Source organism: Pimephales promelas, chromosome 19 (assembly GCF_988280905.1).
Source record: "Pimephales promelas chromosome 19, fPimPro1.hap1.1, whole genome shotgun sequence".
Classification (NCBI taxonomy): domain Eukaryota; kingdom Metazoa; phylum Chordata; class Actinopteri; order Cypriniformes; family Leuciscidae; genus Pimephales; species Pimephales promelas.
In genome coordinates, this window is record NC_142787.1 from 29,312,114 (window position 1) to 29,328,172 (window position 16,059).

Sequence of the window (16,059 nt, forward strand, 5' to 3'; positions counted from 1 at the left end):
TTATCTGAAGTGTGGGTAGCGGGAAATGCTGGTGTAAATGTCCTAAACCACTTTTGGACCACACTGCATACAGTATGTAGTGTAAACCACTTTTTTTATCCTGATGTACTTGTGACAGCGTAAAGGGACCGCCTACTCGCCTGTCAGTCATCAGTTGCTCTGAACTTTAAAAGTTAAAGGACAACTCCGGCGCAAAATGAACCTTTAGTCTAATTACACATTGTTACCTAGTCAACCGTTATCTGAGATTTGTTTTCATGATTGCCGAATGTACATAGTTTTATCTCTAAAAACAGTTTAGCCTATAACGCTAGTATAATGCTAGTATATAGGGCATAGAGTAATGACAAATAAAAATCGCTTGTTATTACCACTAACAAGGCTCAAAATAGCCCCACAGTAACACGACAGCATAAAAAGAGTCCCTACATTCAAACCGAAGCATTGAGAACTTTGCCAGTGTCCACACAGTTTAATAAGCAGATGTTTTATACACACAGTAAATTTCGCGAATTCAGGAACAAGCCATCTTGGAAAAATAGTCTCTACCAGTCGATCTACGAACGCCGATCCAAGTGCGCTGGTGAGATGTGAATAAGGTGATAAGGTGAGCGCGAACAGTAGGCTACGTGTACATATTGAAGACAAGTAAACGGTTTGTGTTTGTGTTTCTTCTGGAAACAACGGATCATATGAGATTCTGCACAGTTCAGCGCACTTGGATCGGCGTTCGTAGATCGACTGGTAGAGACTATTTTTCAAAGATGGCTTCTTCCTGTATTCGCGAAATTTACTGTGTGTATAAAATATCTTCTTATTAAACTGTGTGGACACTGACAAAGTTCTCAACGCTTCGGTTTGAATGTAGGGACCCTTGTTATGCTGTCGTTTTGGTGTGGGGCTATTTTGAGCCTTGTTAGTGGTAATAACAAGCGATTTTTATTTGTCATTACTCTATGCCCTATATACTAGCATTGAACTGGCTAAACTGTTTTTAGAGATAAAACTATTTACATTCGGCAATCATGAAAACAAATCTCAGATAACGGTTGACTAGGTAGCAATGTGTAATTAGACCAAAGGTTCATTTTGCGCCGGAGTTGTCCTTTAAAAGGATTTCTTTTTTTATTAATCATCACTAACATTTGTTTTTCTGTAGGATTAACATTTATGTGCCTTTGAAGAGGATTGTTTCCATGTTTTCCATCTGATCAGACAATAATAAAGATGGAATCAAAACTGAATGAAGACAGTTTGTTCAAGACTCGTATTGTTAGTATAGCTGTAAATCAATCGATCACTACACCCTTGTGAACAGGAACACTTTGGCAAAAAAAAAGATATCTGTTCCTCTTTATGTGTTGAAGGTTCAGATTTAAACAGGTTCAGTTAATAAACACAGCACAGTGTCAGACTAACAATACACAGTAGATTAGGATTTTTAGAGCTCCTACAGTTAGATGCTGTAGTAAGAACGTTTTTATATTCTGTATTATTTTTTTCAAACAACATATAAATCACAAAAATTAGGGGTGCCCCTCAACAAAAAAGTGATACTATGTTTTTACATAAATTGTTTTTGCCTGCAGTACAGAGCCGTTCACAAACTGCATGCACAATAATGAGCTCCTTCATAACTGACAAATTATAGAAGACAAATGCCAATTTTGTTTCCTAAAATTTAGTGAATATCCAACTCATCCTTGTCTTATAAAGTGTCTCATTACTATTTCGGTGTGAGAGATCGCTGCGAACGATTCAGTGCAAGTGTGAACGGTCTAAATGAATCACTGAACCACTAACATTTTTTCTCTTTTTTCTTTGATTGTTATGGCCCCCGAGTATAAGCTTTGGAGCTTTTTTGGGGACCAGTTCACATACTTGATCATCTTTTTTGTTCTTGGCCTTAGTATATGTATGTGAATAAAAGAAGGAAAAAAATAAATAAATAATAAACATGATGACAGAACATAACACACGACTTAATTGCTAAAATGCTATGTTATATTTATATTATATTATATATTGCATTTTACTTGCTGCCAGGAATTAGTCACATGGCATTTGTGGTTCAATTGATTTGCAAAAAACAAAACAAAAAAAACCTGTACACCCAAAAGCAAATAATATGGCTGAATTGAAATCACATACTTTCAGGGAATGCTGTATCAGTCAAGCAACTGCTATTAGGATGAATGAGAATGCTTTTTCTGCAGTTGTTCTAGACCTCCTTGTTTAAGATGTGAACTTGTGACTCACTCCTCAATCTGTTCAAGAGCTCTAGAGGGACGCTGTGTCAAACAATGAGCTTTCTTCTAAACAAACGGGGGGAGGGAGAAGGCCAAACAGCACAGACTATGTAATAATCCTGAATTGCGTCATCCAGTGAATATATTTGGAAACGCGCATTGATCCAATCAAACGACGAAAAGAACTGCATCTCTTTAAGTTTAATGTCTACAGCAAATGTTGTCTGATGTCATGCCAGAGAGGACAGACTCAATGGAACGGTTTTAACAACACAGAATTATGAATTAGAAAGGAGCAGAGACGAAATCTACGAAAGACATTAAATGCAAAACATTTGTTGTATGCATACTAAACCAAATTATTATTGTTAAATATTTTCTAAGAAAAATGTACTGTGTGGTTTGCGATTTTTTTTCTTTTTTTTTAAATCTGTTAAAAAAATAATAGTTGTTATTTAAATTGAATTGATTTCATTTAAATTGGATTTATAGGATTGGAAATTACAGCAGTTTTTTCTGCCACTCTCTTTGTCAGGTACTGCGGTGTGACTGCCTGAAGGCCGGGGAGGCCAATTGTTCGGACACTATTCCCATCTCTCCATCCAGCCCCCGTGAGAAGTGGCTTCGCAGGCGGACACATGTCAAATTACGGGTTAGCATCACCTGCAATTACTCTTTTTTATGAAACAGTGTTGTACAGTGTGATTGATTTAATAATACATATAATTTAGCTGGAAATGTATAATAATAATGTTTCATGTCTAGTCTGCATTTTTGAACAAACGGGGCCTCTGCTGTACATTCGATTCAAAATGTTTTAACAGCTTTTGAAACTTGTGCTCTCCCAGGCTATAATTTTTTTTTTTTATTTCATCAAAAATACAGAAAAAAAAACAATAATATTGTGAAATATTATTACAATTTAAAATGACTATTTTACAATTTTTTAATTTTTTTATATATACAATTTTCTATTTGAATATATTGTAAAATGTTTGTTTTTTTCCTGTGATGCCAAAGCTGGATTTTTAGCAGCCATTATTCCAGTCTTCAGTGTCACCCGGTCCTTCAGAAACCAAGAGTTGTTTTAACCAAGAATTTTAAGTTCATTGAAATGGAAAAATTGAGTTAATACAATGAAGGAGATTGATTTAACCATCAGAAACTCAAAATATTATGTTATCTGAACTACATCAATTATCTAAGTTGATTTGACAAAAGAAAATATGTTGTGATTACAAATCATGAAAGTATTTTTTTTACGGTGTACCTTTTTGTTTTTAAGGCTTAATCATTTTATTGTTCATTAACAGAATGTAACGGCAAATCACCGAGTTCATGATGTCATTGTGACAGAGGATGGGCCACAGATGCTGGTGGGGCGATTTATGTATGGCCCTCTTGACATGGTGACCCTAACGGGAGAGAAGGTATTGTTGATGTCGAAACGACAAGCATCATAACCAATACTACAAAACCCTAATGCCTGGTTCAGATTACACAATTTTTTTTCTGTTACGATAGTCAATGTGTCAGATTACGCGATTTTGACTACTAAAATCTTGTGTCGTGGACAAGACACATGTCAGACTACACGTTGCTTTCTGACCAGTCATCGCATGCCGTCTTTAACGGCACGTGTGATGTCATCGAGAAGGCAAAACTAGTAGCGTGTGACTTCCGGAAACGAACGTAAACAAACAAGCGGTGAGTGTTGTATCAGAAAAAAGTAAAAAAAAAAAAAAAAAGAAAACCCGACAATGGACACGTTCCTGGATTACACGAAGTGGACAGTATGGGCTGTCAATCCTCCAAAGAGAACTTGAGGTAAAATATTGTTTTCTTATATATTTTTACTTTTAGTTTTAACGTTAGCACCATCGTCTCTCTTTTGTTTCGCCATTTTTGAAAGTTGTGTATGGAAAAGCTTTTGTTTTCCTATTGGTCAACCACATACATGGACGACCGTTAAAAAAATTAAACATGCTAGTCTTTTTATCATGATGTCGTGAAGCATCTCAGACGCGACGTAGGTTGTCGCCCTCTATGAGACATTATACGAGATGATACGATCGAATCTTGTGTCCCAACGCCCGTTGTCGTTTACGAATCCCCACGACAGCCTACATCAAATGGATCATGCCAAAATCGGGCTAAAATCGTGTAATCTGAACCAGGCATAAGAGGTCTAGAGAAAATGATCTGTTAAGCCGCTTTTCCGACATTGGGCCAAACCGTTCTCTGTTTAATCGCTCCATTGCATGCCAATCAGTCAAAGTGGGCCACTGTGGGGCTGATAATGGCTCTTTGGATCATAATACAAACGTGTCAGTTGTTGTCTCGTTAACGCAATAGTTGCAGATTATATTATGTAAATCGCGACCACGTTATGGAGGATGATCAAATAATTCTTTTAATTTTATTATTCATTTATGTCGCTCAAATTCCGTGTTTAGCCAGCTACAGAGAAAATGGTAGCCGCCAGCCAACAGACAAGTGACCAATCCTGAGTGGCAACGTCACTACATGCATTCTATCATCCATGCTGAGAATACCAGAAAGACTGGTACCGGAATAGGCTCAAGTTGTTCCTATAACCGTTCGGCCTAACAGTGGAAAAGTGGCTTTAGATTCCCATTCTAATGGATAGCTGGGACAAAAAAAGCATTTCGTACTTTCGTACATTTGAAACTTAAAATTATGATCTTGATTCTCAGGTGGATGTGTTTTTGAAGACCCAGCCTGCCTCCGGCCGTTGGGTGCTGTTTGACACTGTGGTGACCAGCGGCAACGGACGTGTGTCCTACACCATCCCTGATAATAAAAAACTGGGGGTGGGCGTTTACCCCATCAAAATGGTGGTCAAGTAAGTGTTCACATTCTCATCACAAAACTGTGTATCCTCTGTATATCTATCTATAGACCATGGAATGGAGAATGGAGGAATTTACGGTAACACTTTACAATACGGGTGCACTAATAAGCATTAATTTATGCTTAACTAATGCACAGATAATACTGAATTAATGTGTAACTAATGATCATCTAAGCTATTCATTAATGATTACCACATTAGGAACTAATCAAGAGTGTGTATTAGTTCATACATGAATTGTTTTGAATTAAATATGTAATTGTGGATTAATTCTGTAATAGCTCATTTCTTTAACTAATAGTGTTAATTAATATGTTAATTACCAGAATGAGCCAAAGTCTTGTATTTCAACTTCCAGATAATATGACAGGTACACTAATATGCATTAATACATGATTAATTACTTCATTGTTAGTGCAAATTCATGTGAAAATTACTAAATGACTAGTTAATAATGATGTGCCCCAGCAAGTAAAGTCATAACATAATGATACCTTTGCAAATCATTAGCTAATGATCAATTAAAGCAGACAAGCATGGCATTGACTAATTGTGGCAATTAACACATTATTTTACACTATTAGTTAATTAAGGAATTAATACACAATGACACATTGAATTCATAGCAATTTCTGTATTAATTAATCTATTAATCATATAGACTCTTTATTAGCTGCAGATGCAGTAATCATTAATTAATGGTTTAGTTCTTCATTAGTTATACATTAACTCATGATTATCCGTGCATTAGTTAAGCATGAATTAATGCATATTAGTGCACCCGTATTGTAAAGTGTTACCGAATTTTCTACCTGAGCTGGTTGCGTTTCTTTATTTTTCTTTACAGAGGTGATCAGACCAGCGCTGAGGCATTCCTCACAGTGTTGCCAAGGGGAATGGAGTGTGTGGTGTTTAGTATTGATGGCTCCTTTGCTGCCAGTGTCTCCCTAATGGGTAGTGATCCCAAAGTCCGCCCCGGAGCTGTGGATGTGGTCAGGTAAACGTGTGACTAAGGTTAAGAAGAAATACCAAAGAAATACAAGCACACACAAATAAACATAAGGCTCAGGCCGTAACACTAATGATAAGTACATGGCGGACATGCACATGTGTAAACACATGACCGGAACAACCAATCAGAACATAGGCATAATCACACGAGGGCAAGGAATCACATGACTAAACTTCAAAATAAAAGACATTAAACATAAAAATGAAGAAAACCCAAAAACCAATGTGACATTAGGGTTCATAAACAGAACTTTCAGAATCTGAAACTGAATTGGATTCATTTAGTTCATCACACCTAATATTTTACACAAATTTTAGTGTTGACTGCATTTGTTTTGATTATTCTCTAGACATTGGCAGGATCTTGGCTATCTGATCATCTACATTACTGGCCGTCCTGACATGCAGAAGCAGAGGGTGGTGTCCTGGCTCTCTCAACACAACTTCCCTCAGGGCATGGTCTTCTTCTCAGAAGGACTCGTCCATGACCCCTTGCGCCAGAAAACCCTTTTTCTGAAGAGTCTGGTGAAAGAGGTCTGCCTCTGCACACATCAACCAGCCGAACATTTACATTATGCATTACAATATGTTGCATTAGAAGATGATTTTGTTGGTTTTGAATGTTTGTTTTCAACTTTAGAGAGTAGCAAATTGGCGAGTAATGATTAGCCTCATTTTATAACATTTCTGTGGTTGCTGCTGTTGCTGCAGATCATTCTGCTAAATGCTAAGAACAATTAATACAATTAATGCCACAGGGTTAGTGTATGCGTGGTTATAACGGGAAGTAGTAATAGTATAAAGGGAAGTTGTACATCGCAAGCTATCACATTTTTAGCTACCTGAAAATATTAGACTTTTTTTACCGTTAGATGTTGGATTGTGCTCGTCATATTGTTATTTCTTTTATATTGTCATTGTTAAAGGAGTAGTTCACTTTTAAAAAAAAAACTTTTGCTGATAATTTACTCACCCCCATGTCATCCAAGATGTCCATGTCTTTCTTTCTTCAGTCGAAAAGAAATTAAGGTTTTTGATGAAAACATTCCAGGTTTTTCTCCATATAATGGACTTCAATGGGAACCAAACGGTTCAAGGTCCAAAAGACAGTTTCAGTGCAAACCGCAAACTGTACACAAACAAACTGGGCTTAAAACGACTCCAGACGATGAATAAGGGTCTTATCAAGCGAAACGATCACTCATTTAATAAATAAATAACAAAGTTTAAGTTTTATAAGCTCAAATGGTCGCCTTGCTCTGTTCTGTGATGCACGTTCGTGACTCTCCTGTTCAAACTCGAACGAACGAATGAATCTTTGACTCGGAAAAAGATTTGTTCATTTTTTTTTAAAGTGAACTTCTCCTTTCATTTCTGTCATTTCATGTGTTTTTAGAGACTATGTTGTGACAAGGGTGCGTAATGAATGATCATATGAATTTCCCCCGTGGGATAGTAAAGTTTACCTTAATGGATACGTGAAATCGATTACCTGTAATCTCTTAAACTTTTAGTAAATTCATCTCTCGTTAAAACTCCTAATATTTTCTCATGTCTTAGTTATCAACTTTCAGATTGCACCGTTATTAAATTACACCTGGACGAGTGTAAAAAAGGAAGTAACTGGGCCATAAAAACAAAAATATTTTTTCTAAAAATATATTTGTGTTTCCACGTAGTGTCACATTAATATCAGTGCGGCGTATGGCTCAATGAAGGACATGTCCGTATACAGCACATTGGGACTTGCACCTAATCAGATATACATTGTGGGCAGGCCATCCAAGAAACATCAGCACCAGTGCCAGGTAAAGCTCAGAATAAGAGGAAAATATCATAACCTGGTCAACTAAAACGATTAACAGTACTGAATCCCTTCAAGCTCAATTTTCCCTCCCTTTGTCTCTTTGTCATGTGTCATAGTTCTTGTGCGAAGGCTACGCAGCTCACCTCTCCACTCTTGAGTTTGAGCACGGCTCACGCTCAAAAAAGAACCGCATGGTGCTTCGGCAGGGATCGTTTGGCCTTTCCTCCAAAACGGACTTCCTGTCTCCATCCCCAGACTTCCTGTCCTGCAAGCGCACTCCGCTGCTGCGTCGAGCCATGTCTGTTCAGCAGCGGTCTCCACCCTCGTCATCTGTCTCAACCCCCAAACCTGAGCGTGCTCAGAGCCAGCCTGAATCTCAGAAAGACGGACCAGAGATTCGCATCCAGACCGATGATCAAGAGGAAGAGGAGGATGAAGGAGAGGGGAGAATACAGGATGTTGTGCTATAAAGGAATTGTGTTAAAAGGGTATGTTGAGAAACAAAGTTGCTAGTTAATTACTAGGGAACATTTGAAAAGTTCAGATGCAAAAGCCTCTAAGTGCCATTTGAAATTTTCTTCTAGAATGATCATTTTTATCAAGCTTGTATATTTAAGTTCAGTGATTTCACTTAAATGGCAATGATAATTACCTATTAATTGTTATTTAAGTGAAATTACTGCACTTAAATATACAAGTTTGATAAAAAAAATCATAATTAAAGAAGAAAATTTCAAATGGCATTTAGAGGCTTTTGCATCTAAACTCTTCATTTATACTTTCCATGTGATGCATAGTGCATTTTTAGTTAACTATTACTAGTTTAGTGAAAGTGTTAGTGTTAATGCACTTTACTCACTAGTAAATAAATAATCAAATCGAAATGTATCTATAAAGCACCTTGAAAAACACAGAATGTACTAAAGTGCAAGTACAATTTCAAAGGGATAAAATTATTAAAACAGAGAAAGAAAGGGATAAGAGAGGGGGAGAAAAAATAAGATTATAAATGCATCAAATCCAAACCTAATGGTCCTTACAAAGTAGCAAAGGCTTAATCAAAACAAATAAACATTTTAAACATGTTAATAGAGGAAGATTATATCTGGATATTGGTAAACCATTCCACAAAAACTTTCAAAATAGTTTATTCTTGAATTCGATGAGATAGATTATAATAAATCCAAAGGACGGCCATGCATTCACCCCCAAGATTTCTGGAGATCTTGAAAAATGTTCGTGTTTTGTTTTTGTTTTTTTCTAGTTTGGGAGTAACAGTATCTATTGAAGAGCAGTGTGTACTGCTGCTTCATGGATGAGAGAACTCACTTCTACTTTGATCAGAGACTCAATGAGGCTGAAATTGCTCTGTCTGTCAGCGATAGAGCACTTCCAAATCAGTCTCACACTCGAGAGGGAGGCTACAACTTTATCACCATACACATCTAGAGACTGACTATGTGGTGAATTTCAATTCCATACACCTCGAGGGATCGGGATATGGTTGGTTCTCATGAAAAAATGAAGATCAAATGCAAAATATGATCGTTTTACTGAGCCCAGTTTTACTTGACTAACTTGTGATCAGTATCACGTTATATAACACAGTCAGTAGTTAACTGCCACTGTAGTTAACCTAGAATTAGTAGTAGTTGCAGCACTAGTTAAAGGTACAATATGCAGGATTTTTTCAGTAAAATATCCAAAAAACACTTGGCCAATGTTAAATATTTTGTTTAGTTGATTACTTACAATATCCCAAATGTTTCCAACTAAAATCGCGAGAAAATTGTGATTTTTAACCAAGTAAACGGGGCGTGTGTGAGCAGGTGTGAGGAGTCGCCAGTCAATGGCCTTGTACTGCAATAGTAACCATGGCGACAGGCGTTGACAACGGGTTATGCCTAGAAGGACACTCACTCTGTTGTTGTTTTCTTCAAACATTATGGACCATGGCAAGCAGACTTTGAGACAAAAAGACGACTAAAACGAAGATCAGCATCTTTCGAGATGCCGAGAGCTCCACGTTCGCAACTAAATTTGACTTGACAGCATGTTGAGCAAATGTACATAAAACTAAACAATGTTATGTCAGCTAGTTCAGCAAGTTAGAATCTGATCTGTATGTTATCTCTAATGCTCTAATGTTAATCTAGCTTAGTCTCATACAGCCAACAAACAACCTAACTAACAATATTCCTCCCACAGTGGCGTTTAGTGTGATAGTGAAATTGTTAGAGCAAGTGAAACTCATTACCTCATGTTTAATTCCCCTAAAACTGACCTGCGTGAGTAACTCAGCACTCGGTGTAGTTTGGTAGAATGAAATGTCCTTATTCCTTTATATCCGCGGGACTCGCGTTGCGTGTGGCGCTGATATACGTCTAGCAATCGCGCCCTGCTTCACCACAGTCATGTTAAAAACATCAATGTATTCCCTCATCCATAAAAGATCCATCAGCTTGACGACAAGATCCATAATTCCGCTTAATGCGAAATATACACTCCTAAAGGATTATTAGGAACACCATATTAATACTGTGTTTGACCCCCTTTCACCTCCAGAACTGCCTTAGATCTACGTGGCATTGATTCAACAAGGTGCTGAAAGCATTCTTTAGAAATGTTGGCCCATATTGATCGGATAGCATCTTGCAGTTGATGGAGATTTGTGGGATGCACATCCCGTTCCACCACATCCTAAAGATGCTCTATTGGGTTGAGATCTGGTGACTGTGGGGGCCATTTTAATACAGTCAACTCATTGTCATGTTCAAGAAACCAATTTGAAATGATTCGAGCTTTGTGACATGGTGCATTATCATGCTGGAAGTAGCCATTAGAGGATGGGGACATGGTGGCCATCAAGGGATGGACATGGCTGTGGCATTTAAACGATGCCCAATTGGCAATAAGGGGCCTAAAGAGTGCCAAGAAAACACCCCCCACACCATTACACCACCACCACCAGCCTGCACAGTGGTAACAAAGCATGATGGGTCCATGTTCTCATTCAGTTTACGCCAAATTCTGACTCTACCATCTGAATGTCTCAACAGAAATCGAGACTCATCAGACCAGGCAACGTTTTTCCAGTCTTCAACTGTCCAATTTTGGTGAGCTCTTGCAAATTGTGGCCTCTTTTTCCTATTTGTAGTGGAGATGAGTGGTACCCGGTGGGGTCTTCTGCTGTTGTAGCCCATCCGCCTCAAGGTTGTGCGTGTTGTGGCTTCACGAATGCTTTGCTGCATACCTCGGTTGTAACGAGTGGTTATTTCAGTCAAAGTTGCTCTTCTATCAGCTTGAATCAGTCGGCCCATTCACCTCTGACCTCTAGCATCAACAAGGCATTTTCGCCCACAGGACTGCCGCATACTGGATGTTTTTCCCTTTTCACACCATTCTTTGTAAACCCTAGAAATGGTTGTGTGTGAAAATCCCAGTAACTGAGCAGATTGGGAAACACTCAGACCGGCCAGCACAAAGTTGATTATGGGCTAATTATATCTAATATTTGGTGTTTTTAAAAATGTTTTAGATTTAAGTAGAAAATGATAATCGCTAAATTTACTGAATATATTTTGAAACAGGTCTTCTTAATGATTTTCAGTTTTGTTCTAGTTAATTAAAAAAAACAAACATTTTTTTTCAATAGCTCTATGTAAAAGGATGGTATTTGGGGCAAAAGGCCTAAATACTTTTATGATTTTTTCAACACAGTCTCATGAAGATGCGTATTTATACCACGAATGTCATCTCTCGTGGCATTAAACCCTGGGGTAGGTTTAGGGGGGAGGGGGGTGGAGAGTTTGTGCATATTATACGCCAAAAAGTGCGCATCATATGCACACGAAAAACGCGTACCATATACACGCAAAAACTGTTTTTGGCGTATAAATGCCACGAGAAATGACATTCGTGCCATAGATACGAACTTTCATGAGATCGGACTCGTTTTTTTTTTTACGCAAAATCTGTTGCTCTATCAATGTTCAATAATTTTCATACCCTTTGGGAGTATAATGTATTTCTTAAGGTTTGCCTTTAGCCCCGTTGTGCTCTACTTGTATTTCACGTCATTAGTACATTTATAGCTACCTCTGTACATTTCAGACGTGATCTACCCATCATTATTTCTGCTCTGACATCAGCAGTGCGCAACTCATTACTAATGCTCTTTATCAGAGAAGGCATGCTGACATATTCATTGGGAGATGTTTCTCAGCTGTTGTCATGGAGACACCCGTTTTTGTGATTGATTTGAAAGCGCTCCAATACAGAGCTCCATTCGTATCACAAACCTGCAGAGATTCACTGATATTTGATGTAGTGCACCGACAAACACACACGTTGAGTGGTTATTGGAGCAGAATGTAATTTGGAAACAGGCTCTTTTTTTATTGTATCGCTTAGAGCCAGAGCAGCCCATTGGCTCACAGAAGACCACTGGCTCCCATCTGGGTTGCTGTGACACACTGGAGTTGCCCAGGTCTCTGCACTCTGTCATCATGTGTCTGTAAACGACAGGAATGCCTGCGATTTGGCGAATCTGTCTTGAACTTTTAGGGAGGGGCTTCTCGAAAGTGTGATGGACACTGTGAGACGATGTTCCCTTTGGCTGATGTTTGAGTTGTGTTTCTCTTTCACAGTCTATTGGAGCAAGTAATTGTGATTGAACTGCTCTAAACCAGGGACACTTACAGCGAATCTTTTCTGAGAAACACAAGGGTAAAGAAAGCAAATGATCTTTGACTCTGTTAATTATGGGCCATTAATAGACAATTTACAATACTAAACTGCTCAAGTTATGTGGCAGTATTAATCTATTAATGCTCTTGCTAAGATATGTTTTGAAAATGAATATATATTTTAAAATGCATCTTACTGATTTTATTTATGTATGACCGACAAATATGCATCACATTAAGTTTATTACATTCTAAAAAATGCTGGGTTGTTTCAACCCAAATTTGGGTCAAATATGGACAACCCAAATGTTGGGTTAAAAATGTAATAAACAAATTTACAGTTGAAAGTGAAAGTTGAAGTTGGGTTAAAATTTTAAATTGCATTTTTAGCACAACATTTGGGTTTGTCCATATTTGACCCAAATTTGGGTTGAAACAACCGTAACTACAGTACAGTTGTAACGTAACGAGATATATCCAGCTGCAGACCCGCTGCACCACCAGTTTCAGAACCCCAGCGGCAGAACCGGAAGTGAGGGAGGACGGAATTATTATTATTGCATATTATAATTATTTTAGCAAGCATGTAAGGACAAAACGGGCCTTGAGTTCCTCATTTGATACATTGTAAGTTAAATTTGAACAAAATTGTTGTGATAAAACAGGCCTATCTTGGGTTGAATTGGTCATTTTGTATAGATTTTTAACAAAACAATGCCGAATTTGCTCTTTTTTAGATTTTGACATTATTTTACACGAAAAATGCATGCTGCACATGTTCTTGTGAAATAAAGTATATTTTATAAAAAAAATACCCATGCGTTTTTTTTTTATTAAACAATCAAAATCATCTTACAAATACATCTTCAATATCAAAACAATTTAAGATTTTTGTGAACACAATAAATAAATAAATAAATAGAACATAAAATATCACAGAGGTCTAATGAGTTATCAGATTATGTATAATTTTGAAAACCTCCAATTGTCTTGTTTTATATCTTTCAAAGCTTTATTATACAAAGTTAACTCCTTCGTAAAAAACAAAAAAACAAAGGTCTTATCTTCCTAAATTTACACGTATGTATAAACTGCTTAGCTAAAATTACTAAACTATAGGCCTACATTAAAATGCCCATAAGTTTCAAGTATTATTTTTTTCACCATCATGATCAGGAAGTAACTCATAATACAATGAAACGAATAACTGAAACTATATACAATTATTTTACACAAAATCAATGTTTGCTTATTGTACAGTAATGTATAGCATCATAGAGAGTAGGACGTTTCTTGTTCAATAAAAGCTGTTTCATGTGTAAAATACCCTCCAAATTACGTTAGGTGGCGTTATTTGGTTTCAAATCTAAGCTCCGCCCCTCACTTACGTTCCTGGCGCTGGTGTTGGTTAGAACTAACTCCGCCCCTTACTTCCGGTTCTGGCGCTGGGGTTCTGAAACTGGTGTGCTGCGGGTCTGCAGCTGGATACTATAGAACGTAACTACAAGTGTTTATAGTTACGTTAAAATTGTGTAAGATAAATGGATGGGAATTGTATATGCAATTCAAATACATAAATCTTATTTAGGCCTACATATTTTAGTTTCTCTTTGTTTTTTTTTAATTATAAATTACTTCTTTACACTTATTTACACTTACATTATAACAGGGGTTTTCAAACTTTTTAATGCTATGGACCCCTAAAATAATAATTATTTTTAAATATATTGATTTTGAAATTATTTACTTTCAAATGTCATATTTAGTCATTTTGAACCTATTATTCTGTTATTTTATATTGAACTTTTCCACAATGCCTCTGTCTCTGATGATGCAAGATTTAGTTTCTTTAGAAATAGCATTTGCAGATTCCATAGAAATTAATAAATCGGATGCTTATAATACAGAAGAAGAAAAAAATAACTCATGACTGAAATGCCTAAAATGCTTCTGATGTTTATACTGAATTCGATTTATTTTGTAAAGGTCCCAAAAGGAGCTCATGGGGTCAAGCTGAAAGACATACACAATTGTTTTGATTATTTTAATTTCTTCTATGTAAAGCACTTTGAATTACCATTGTGTATGAAATATGCTATATAAATGAACTTGGCTTGCCTTGCCTAAAATCTTATTGAATGAGCTACATTCAAAGCCATTGTAAAGCATCTGATTTTGAATTGTATATTAATGCACTAAATTGCTAACATGTGTTATACAGTGATTCTACAGCTCTGGCATTGACTGGTACGGCTGGAAGACCATCTTGAACAAGCTCATTTCTCCAACCTCTTACTAATCTCAAGTTTCTTTCTCCATCCTCAGTACATGCAGACCAATTTAATCATCAAACACATCAAGATCTCATCTCAAACCAGAAGAACCGTTCAACTCTATGGGCTCCTTGCTAGACGAGAGCAGTGAACAGTGAGCTGCAAGGATTTGCAAATTATCTCCAAAACAAACAATCCCACCGGAGAGAGACAAGACAAAAATACGCGTGCTGTTAGAAAGAGCCCTAGAACAAATGTGAAGATTGGACACTGAACACTTTAACAACCCCCATGTGACTCTTACAGCAGACTGAATGAAAGAGGAACATGGAGGAGACAGATGTATGACAGAGAATAGCTATAGAAAGTAGTGTCACGGTCATCTTTATTGAGTTTTGTGCTTTGCCGGGAGACTCGTTTCATGTGGTGAATATTTTCCTGCAGACTCCTGTAATGGTCTTTGTGAAGGTAACCATGGACATGAGCACCTGAGCCGCATCTATTTATAGCTGTCCTCCTGCAACCTGAGGCATTGTGTTCTTTATGACCCACACGTCTGTCGGATCACCTGGCAGGCGTTTCTCAGAAGACCCCGTTTTCTTGTGTTTTAATCAGCCGTAAAGTAAAAGCACGTCTCCAGGTGTTTATTAATAGATTTTTTTGGACTCCTGTCTGCATGTTTCGTTTAACCCAGAATCTTTTTGTCAAAATGTTGCTTCATACTCATGCATTATGTAAAGACTATAGTTCTAGGGTGAAGTATGTGCTAATAGATTGTGTGCTGACAGAGTTTTTAGATGTCCTGCTGTGGTTTGACGTCTGTGACATTTTCAGAGAGAATCTGTTTGTGATTTTGGCTGTACTGCACAAAACTGTATATAACTGTATAAATCTATTTCATAAACAGTGTTATTGGAAGTTACAAAACTAGGCCTATCTGTTGAAATGTGTCGACTACTTATTTCCGAGCATAAAAAAAAGTGTTTTAAAAAAGTCATTCTGGTAGGCTAGGATATCTTGATTTTCCCAAGTAAGACATACAGGATTTGATCCTCAAACAATTTCTATCTGAAAATTGAGTCCCAACACCACTCTACCCCTAAACTAGGCCTGCACGTCATGATATATCAAAATATTGCGATATGTATATCACAAA

The 16,059-nt window shown here is 37.2% G+C and overlaps 1 protein-coding gene across 5 annotated transcripts in view; it reads left to right on the forward strand.

Annotated features, from left to right (window-relative positions):
* plrdgb (PITP-less RdgB-like protein) overlaps positions 1–15,849 on the forward strand; it is a 64,386-nt gene extending 48,537 nt beyond the window's left edge. For 4 of the 5 annotated variants that reach the window (XM_089123510.1, XM_039693866.2, XM_039693867.2 and 1 more), the window contains 8 exons: positions 2,785–2,901; positions 3,563–3,679; positions 4,967–5,115; positions 5,972–6,121; positions 6,486–6,669; positions 7,815–7,943; positions 8,059–8,430; positions 14,956–15,849. In XM_089123510.1, coding sequence (XP_088979636.1) covers positions 2,785–2,901; positions 3,563–3,679; positions 4,967–5,115; positions 5,972–6,121; positions 6,486–6,669; positions 7,815–7,943; positions 8,059–8,412 — 1,200 coding nt within the window. In that variant the 3' untranslated portion in view covers positions 8,413–8,430; positions 14,956–15,849. Of the gene's footprint in view, positions 1–2,784; positions 2,902–3,562; positions 3,680–4,966; positions 5,116–5,971; positions 6,122–6,485; positions 6,670–7,814; positions 7,944–8,058; positions 8,431–9,206; positions 13,463–14,955 lie in introns of those variants that run through there. The other variant, XM_089123509.1, reaches the window with a different exon arrangement.
* The last annotated feature ends 210 nt before the right edge of the window (positions 15,850–16,059 follow it).